Here is a 9,173-nt window from a genome sequence, read left to right as displayed (position 1 = left end):
AACACTAAAGCCATGATATGAGTGCAATTTTGACAAAACATTTATGAAACTACTTAAATAAAAGCAATCTATGTACTTCATTTATCATTAGTGTTGATTTTATAGCTATTTTATAATTTATCCCAGACTATTATAAAATATATAAAACTGAGATATAAAGTATCAGCAATATAACTTTGCACTTTAAATAATTTTCAGCTACAGATTTTGCTTTTAGAAAACAAACTTAAAGCAGCTGTTTTGTTTCCTTGTAAAAGGTTCTGTAAATGCATATATTAGGTCCCTGATGGACTTAGCTGTTGTGACTTCCAGACTTTTTCAACAATTGAACTTTTAGACAATGGAACAAACAAAACTTTATTGTGCCTTATTTGTTTATGTTTCCACACAGGACAGTAGAGTTTAAAATTTCAAAATAATGTATGTATGCATATATATATATATATATATATATTTTAAAAATCCATTAATGAGCTTTAAACTGTGGGGTGAATCTGTGAGATGAGGTAAGGAAATTTGGCACATTTCAAACAGTATCCTTTAAGTTTTGGTAAATTGTGTAACACAACATATTTTTCCACTGTGATCTATAGGTGCTATCCACATAAGTGGGGGTGGTTAATAGCAAGAATCACTGGAATGTTTCTAGGAAATCAACAGGGACAAGCTCCCCAAATACTCACAACCAAATGTTGATATAGAAGTAAAATATATACAATACAGTCACTTGTTTGTAGTTTGGCACAATGTTTTCCTTTTTTTCCTTGGGTAAATAGTGCATAAACTACTTGTGCAACTGTATGACTTTTGAAGTCTTTTACATAGAACATCAGATTAAAATTTGCTTCCAAAGACTTATTCCCACACTTCAAAATTCTTTTCTTTAAGCACTTACATGTCAACATACATACCACAAGGCATATTTTGAAAGAAATAAAACACAAACATCAAATGTCTTTCTGGAAAATGTGAGTTTCTTCTTCAAACACAGGTAAAACCCAAAATGCTGTTTCTGCTTTTAGGAGATTGTAGTTGGAATCCCTGCAGAAAAACCAAACAATTTATGCCACCTTAGTTAGCTTTAGTGTATGTCCCACAAAGGGATCATACAATCTAAATTTGTTTACATCATACTAAATGCTGTATGATGCAGAAAGAGATACAGATACAGGGGGTACTAGAAAGCACTCCTAATTGCCACACGATGAGATTTTGTTTTCCAAATTATGCTCTTTTTGCTTAAATGATGTTGCCCTTTTGTCTATATAACTTTTTGATTCTGTTGTTCAAAATGTTTTTTACTGCAAAGCCCTTCGCTTCCCAAAATCATTCAAGAGCATATTTTAGTTCTATTTTCTCAATTAGTAAGAACTAATGCTGAATAGCAGAAAAAGTAGCCTTGTTAGAGTTTATCCCTAGTAAAGCCACAACAGAATTGCCCAATCTTTGGGTGGCTTAAAGGTATAGGGATTTTCATGCACTTTTTTCTTTTTAATTTGAGAAAGAAGGGAATGGGACAGTTTCTTTCATGCAAACTTTTGCTTTCAAGAAGGAAAAAATGAGGGACTGTGGGCTTAGCAGGTAGTAGGAAAGCTAAGGGTACATCATCTCAGCCATTTTAGTGCAGTATTACCTCAGTTTTTCAAAAGAAGCTGTCCCAGCCTCATCCTTGTGGACCTGTTCTCGCTCCACGCACTTTCCCTTACACTTTTCATCTCTCAGGGCCTTGGAGCTGGATTTGTGACGATATAACTTTTTGTGTGTTGGTCCATTATTGCCTAAAGTGCTCAGGTTATTATACTTTTTATCAAAGAAGGCAGAGCGAGAGTCCTCATAACCATGCATGTTTGCACGACCAGGATCACCTATCACTGCTTTCCCATTGCTTTTACTCACACCCTTGATGGACCTGTGATTCTTAGTGGCTCCTGGGGACCCACTGTTGACCTTTTTCTTAGATTCCTGTGGTGTCCCAGCCAATATTTTGAGGGTTTTTAATTTTAGGCTATTAGACTCTGGGGAGTAGAATATGTTGGGGTCCCCATGGTGCTCCATGGGTTCCCAAAGGGGCTCTATGGAGGCCATCATGAATCTCTGCACATCTGCCATACCAGAGGCGATGTTGGATAAGATATAGGAAGGCTCCTGAAATTCCCGTTGGTCATCATCAAGGAGGTTATTGGTGTTGGTGCCCATGTTCAGGTCGCTCCAGGCTGGGCTACTTTCCTTCCCCAAAGTCCAATCTCCAGAAAGTCCCTTTTGATTTGGCATCTTCATGGAGGTCACAGGGCTACCATGTTGGATACATTCAGCCAATGACTTCCCTGTAGAGGATATGCTGTTGATTTGGCCTCCCCCACGGCCAATGCCAATTTGCATTTTCTCTCCATTGATTGCAGCCATGTATTTCCCTTTCTTTGTTGACTTAGGGGCCTGGCGGGAGGTTTTGCCAGGTGGCTTTTCAATCCCTTTGTTGGCTTTGACAGATTTTTTCCTGGTGTTTTTCTGAGAAGAGCTTTGGTTCATAGCCCCACTCTTGTTGGGTGAACTTTTCTTTCTTGATTTTGACACTTTGTTGTTAGTACTCATTTGGCCAGATGGATCATTAAATGCTGATAGGCAAGGAGTTTTTTGGAGCAGGCTGACAGAATCCTCATCATTGAACATATGGAACTGAAACTGATGATTATTTAAAGTAAATCCATCATCCACTTGGACCTGCCGTGAAAGGGTACTGCAGTCCCACTTGATTTTCTCCATATTGCCCAATGGTCCTGGGACACCCTCTTGGAACCCCTTCAGTGTTCCTAATGTCTTGATACTCTCACATCTGGTGATTTGAGGGGAAAGACTAGGTGTGTCAGGTGGGGACATCTCTGAGAGAGATGAGTGGCGGAATTTGTCAGGAGTGAAGTTGGAGATATCCAGGAGGTCAGTGGACTCCTTTAATGGTGTTATCTCATCAATGCTCTGCTGGATCACCAGCTTGGGGCTGCAATGGGCCAGGAAGTCATCAGTAATATCATCATCACCATCTTTTTCACAGGATTTCAAGCTTAAGGAGCAATAATTGCTTGAGTTGACAGAGAGTGGGGCCATTGAATCAAAGCTAAAGAGCCGATCATCATCCATATTGGCTGGGCCCTGCTGGAAAGGAAAGCATATCTCTCCATTATTAAAGTGACATAATTGATAAGAGTCATCAGATGGGAGTTGGGTGTCTTGCACAGAGGCATATAGGACCTTGTTGCAATTACTGCCACCACTATTGAGGCAGATTCGATTGTATGTTGTAGCTGTGAGGTTATTTTCCATGGGGACTACTTGGGAGACTCCAAATTCGTTAGATTGGGTTGGAGCTATCGCCCTTGAGACTTCAGCCATGAATTCCTGGGGACCAGAAGTAGGCTTGTTGGGCCACACATTTCCATAGTTGCTTGATTCTATTTTGAAGTTTTGGGATGACTGCTGCAGCTCAGACTCAGAGGGTGAGGAAAGCACACAGTCCTGGGCAGGCTGGAGAGGCACAAAAGATTTTTCTGTTTGAGTGAGGCTGCCTTCATTTTGCTCTGGAGAATGGTGAGCGAAGTATGATATACCAGTATTATTTGACAAATCAGAAGCATCTAACAATGTCTGCAGATACCCTCCAGGGATAACAGGTATATTGGTGGCAACATTAGCAGATGATAGAGGCATTTCAGAAGAGCAGGTGGTTGGTAAGAAAGTAGAATTCTTAGCAACCTTTGCCTCATGAAATTCAGATAGATGAGAACTGTTTGAGGTCCCAGGAATAGCTTCATTCTTTAAATTAGCCATAGAGGATTGATCTTCCAAAAGAGGGCTCATTTGAACAATTGGTTTGTTTTCTTGCCCAGATTTGATTTTCTTGGATTTTAACCTGGCTTCACTTTTAAATTTGATTTTGTTGAGCACTTTCCTCTCTGGCCCCTTAAATCCTGCATCTTGGGCTTTGACTTTCACTGAGTCAGGGCCTGTGACGTCATTTAAATGTGATCCATTTGCACAGCCGGGGACAGCCAGAGGTGTTGACTTCAGTGTACCTTTCAGGCCTCCATCTTCTTTACGAGTACTACCTTGCCTCTGATCACTGCAGAATGAAATCTGCTTACCACTTGCAGAAGTTTCCACAGATGGGATTCTTTGAATCCTGTGCCTATTGCCAAGTTTAGATTTTCGTTTGCGAGCAGGTGGCAGGAATGGCACCTCAAAGCTACCTGGTTCAAAGTTTTGTTTTTGGCATAAGGGTATCTTGTTGGAGTCAGTGTTGCTGTTTCTCTGTTTTTTCTTCTTCTGCCAGAAACCCTTCAAGGGGGCCAGCTTGGCATATTTGTTGAGCTGATTCTCACTTAAATTCACTGTTGTCTCACTGGAATCTACCCTACCCAACTTCACCAGCATGTTCTTCTCACCTTTAAAGCGATTGATGATGATATATTTGATAATAACAGGAGGCTCCTTACGAGTTACTTTTCTTCTCTTTTTGGGACACCATTCATCATCATCTTCCTCTTTGGAACCACCTGGCAGCCATTCCTTCCTCTCATTTACTTTTTCACCCTCTAGTGAGTCAACATCATATAGATAATCTTCACTGTACCTGACTTTTCTCTTGGCTCGAAGCCCATAGTTCTGCTGGGAGGAGGAGCTGCCAGAATTAGTGTCCCGAGCCATATAGCGGCTACAGTCCTTGATCTCCCCCATGGCATCATAAGAGACCTCAATGAAGGAACTGTCATCACTGAAATTCCCTGATGCCTCCAAGGAATTGGTAAGATGGCCCTGCTTTGTATTCTTAAATTGCCCTACTTCAGTCCCACTGCATGGTTTATTTAAGGCAGATTTTTCTCCATTATCCTTTTCATCCTTTTTCTCTACACCCTTGTCTTCCTGTTCCTCTTCTTTGCCTTTCTTCTTGTCCAAGTTTTTATCCTCCTCCCCCCAGATGATATTCACATCAGGGACCTTAAACTGGGAAAGATCGCTGTTCTGCTTCAGGACCCCACTCTTAGACTCCCGCTTGGGGCAGGTAGTAAAGACACTGGGGAAAAAGTTGAATTGGGCATCCTCCTGCATTAGAAGCGTGGTCTTGTCTCGAACATTGTCTTGGAAGGACTCATATCGAATTTTCAAGGAACAGACATCACTGCCCAATGTTGACTCATCATCATCAAACATGTAGTTATCCACATCTTCTTCAGAGAATAAGTTGACAGACAGCTCATTTTTGGAACAGAGGTCAAGTAGTTCAATCTTACTCTCACTAATGAAAGTCTCAAAGTAACCCCAATCCTGATTGGAATTTGCCAGCAAAGCCTCTTCCGTATTACACTTGTCTAACAGTAATGCCTCATAATAACTTTTCTGAGCTGGATCCTCCAAGTCGATGTCAGATTTCTCAGCTTCCCGTTTTTCTCCCGCCCTTGATTTGTGCAGAGGAAAACCTAGGAGCTGGTCTGAGAGCAATTGCTCTCCGTATTTCATGTTTTCTCCAGCATTAATACACTGAATCCCTATGTCAGAAACTGCACAGGTTTCATAATCCTTATTTAGATCACCAACTTTCAGACTGATCCCTGGCTCAGGATCTACTGCATCCTTGGATTCCATGAAGCAGCCCAAACAAGTCCGGCTTGGCTGCATGAGGCAGTCCCCATTCAGAGCTGACATGCCTGCAGGCTCCATTATGGCGAATGGAGCTTTCTCACACTCATTGGGCAGTGACCATGTATGCAGGCTTTTTGCAACACCAGATGTAAGGGAGATGGCATTCACAGAAGCACTATTAGCAGCATGCTCAGGTGCTTCAATTAGCCCCAAAGGAGATGGAGGGCTCTGCATACAAGGCTTCTTAGAAGGCAGAGGCAGGAGACCCCTGGGATACATCAGGGTCTCTTTCTGAACCACCGGTATAGGCTGGATTGGTGCAGCAGCTTCTAGAGCTGCCAATGACTTTATTGCCACATCCTGCTCCTCTGAATCTGGAGAAAAGGGAAGGAAATGACAGAAATAAAGCTAAAGGTCTTAGACCACACTCATTAACTCTCTTTCCCTTGATCAGTTTCTGGTACTTGATCTTATATAAGCTAAGGCTCAACTTCTCTGGCTTTAGAACTGGAAAATACAAAGTTAAAGAATAACACTAATTTTATATTGAACATTCACGCAAGTGAAAAATAGTACTTCTTTAGATTAAGCTTTTTCTTTAGACACAGACAGAGCTCTCCTCAGAAATAAGGAAATAATTGGACTGCTTGATCAATTTGAAAGTCAAGGCTTTCAGGGTGGGAAAATGCTCAGGTGTGATAGTTATGGTTTTAAGCTATAAAACTTAGTCCTGTCATTCAGACCTCTGTTCTGGAAGCTCCTCTGCATCTGTACGTTCCAAGCCACACATCAGAGCATATTTCTAATTCACTATGAATTTTGAGGAACTTAAGTATTCATCTGACAGAGATGGTTTGCAAAAGCAAAGTGTTTGGATTAGCTAGCTCTTAGAAACCCTTCTAGCCCAGTTAGAAATTTGGTGGAACAAAATTTAGGATTAATATCAATCTCAGAAGCACCCTAGACTTAACCTACTCCAAGTATCCATTTTGTGGACACTAAAAATCTACAGTAATAACAAAGGACTACTAGGAGAGATAGTATATACTATAATTAAATTCTTACCATTTTCTTTGACCCCATTAATCAGAGTGTTTTCTCCATTGGCTGAGGCAACAACAGCCTTATCTTGTTGGTTATCCATGAATGTAACCTCTTATTGTTTCATTCCAAGTCCAAATGCTGTCCAACCTGCACATTTCAAATATATAATGTTAGTCATTAAATGTATTTTTTCTCTGTTTTAAGGTTATTTCAGTTAGATAGGTCTTAAAAGGCTCACTGGAATTTACATTTCCAGACTGGCTTCCTTGTTACTATTGTTTTCTGTTTCATAGTTTATACCCACTATATAAATCAGTTTTTAAAATTTTATTTAAATTCAAGTTAGTTAACATATAGTGTAGTATTGGTTTCAGGAGTAGAATTTAGTGTTTCATCACTTACATATAATGCTCAGTGCTCATCCCAACAAGTGCCCTCTTTAATACCCATCACCCATTTAGCCCATTCCCCACCCACCTCCCTCCATCAACCCTCAGTTCTCTTAACTACACAGTATCTTATGGTTTGCCTCCCTCTCTGTTTTTTATCTTACTTCAATTTTAAACTTATACTTCATTCATACATCCTAGATACTTCTATCCCCTCTAGGCTACCATATTATTCATAATGGAAATCTGAAGAAGCAGGCAAACTTACACCTTCTTCCAGATAGGAATATATTTAACCTAATCATGGCCATCCGGTTAGAAAGGATGCATGGAGCACTGGGTGTTATGCACAAACAATGAATCATGGAACACTATATCTAAAACTAATGATGTAATGTAGGGGGATTAACATAACAATAAAAAAATTAAAAAAAAAAAAAAAAAAGAAAGGATGCAAAGTGAAGTCCAGAGTGACCTGAGATAAGGAATGTATGTGTGTAGTGATTGGCTTTATTTCTGTTTGCCTCATTTCCACTTCAGATGATCTAAAGCTCTTCAAAAACAAGGCAATTCATACACACACACACACACATATATACGTCACACTCAGCTTTTCTCTCTCTGTGCCTTAAAATTCTAAGGATGGAAAGAGGCAGAGAATTCCTTTCCTGGTTTCTCAACTTTCATGACCTTAACTCTGTTATTGACAAATATTCCTCCCAGCCCAGCAGGATTTTAAAATGTTGCTACAAAGAAAATCTGAAATTTCTGAAAAGGTCCCTACATCATCTGGTATTTTAGGGCATAGAATACATATCTATAGCCCCTTATCTCCTGCCCACCTACCTGGGTGGTAGGTATATGCAAAACAATAGAAAACAAGGCCACCTGAGATGGAGTTGTCTACCACATGCCATCACAACATGTGGTAGACATATAAATCCTTATTTATTACAACCCTCCTTTTTCCTAGACCTTCTTCTCAGCCAAGTATCCATCCCTTTATTAAAAACACAAACTTCAGGGTGCCTGGGTGGTTCAGTTAGTTAAGTGGTCAACTCTTGATTTTGGCTCAGGTCATGATCTTAGGGTCCTGGGATCAAGCCCCAGGTTGGCCTCTGTGTTCAGCAGGGAATTTGCTTGAGGATTATCTCTCCTCCCTCTCCCTCCACCTCTCTCTCCCTCCCTCAAATAAATAAATAAATAAATAAATAAATAAATAAATAAATATTTTTTAAAAAAGCACAGACTGCTGATGGCCAATCAGCTATTACAAAAATCTCAAATGTATACTCACTTATCCTACCACATGAATAAACCATAAAAAGTAGGTACAGCTTTGATGGAACAAAAAGCAGTAAGCAGAATTTTACATGATTCAATCTCTATGGTATTTTACCTATTTCTTTATCTGTAAAATAAGAAGTCTGTATTAGGTAACCACTCAGTTTTAAAAATGTCAGATTGTCCTGAGTTTCCCTGAACATTTATATATCAGAATTGCCAAACTTTCTTCTCATTTTATACAAGACCTGATTTGAGAGTAGCTAATAAACCACAGGTGCCAGGGAAAAGAGAAAGATATGCTTACTTGTATTTACACAAAAAGAAGGGCTGAAGATTTCTAAAAAGTGGAGAGGAATGACTAGCAATTTCAAAGTCTCCATCCCTTGGCAAGAAGGGCTCATTTGTGGTGGAACTGAATAAACAGGTCAGATGACTGAGCTTCCGCTGCAGATAGAATCATATGGGTCAGATGGAATCATACTACTATCATGGATTCCTCTGTGCAACTTTCTTTTTAAGAAACTCAGTTGGAGGGTGCCTGGGTGGCTCAGTCTGTTAAGTGTCTAACTCTTGATTTCAGCTCAGGTCATGATCTCAGGGTCATGAGATCAAGCCCCGCATTCAGTTCCATGCTGGGCTTGGAACTTGCTTAAGTTTCTCTCTCTCCCCTTCTCCCTTTGTGCCACTCTGCTCATGCGTGCTCTCTCTCCCTCTAAAACAAAACAAAAACAAACTCAATTGAACTTCAGGTATCATTTTACTCTTAACACCCCCCTTCACTAACTCCATCTTGGCAGGGACTTGATAAAGGTCAAATTATTTGTA

At 40.1% G+C, this 9,173-nt stretch overlaps 1 protein-coding gene across 1 annotated transcript in view; it reads right to left on the bottom strand.

Annotated features, from left to right (window-relative positions):
* Positions 1-431: 431 nt before the first annotated feature.
* Positions 432-9,173, bottom strand: part of NEXMIF (neurite extension and migration factor) — a 150,205-nt gene continuing 141,463 nt past the window's right edge. Inside the window, exons 2-4 of the mRNA XM_078063939.1 lie at positions 6,694-6,819; positions 1,634-6,002; positions 432-1,041 (exon numbers count right to left, since the gene is read on the bottom strand). Coding sequence (XP_077920065.1) covers positions 948-1,041; positions 1,634-6,002; positions 6,694-6,772 — 4,542 coding nt within the window. The 5' untranslated portion in view covers positions 6,773-6,819 and the 3' untranslated portion in view covers positions 432-947. The remainder of the gene's footprint in view (positions 1,042-1,633; positions 6,003-6,693; positions 6,820-9,173) is intronic.

The sequence above is a fragment of the Halichoerus grypus genome, chromosome X, assembly GCF_964656455.1.
Source record: "Halichoerus grypus chromosome X, mHalGry1.hap1.1, whole genome shotgun sequence".
Lineage (NCBI taxonomy): Eukaryota > Metazoa > Chordata > Mammalia > Carnivora > Phocidae > Halichoerus > Halichoerus grypus.
The sequence above is the reverse complement of the archived record's forward strand: the minus strand, read 5'-3'. Positions and strand labels throughout refer to the sequence as shown.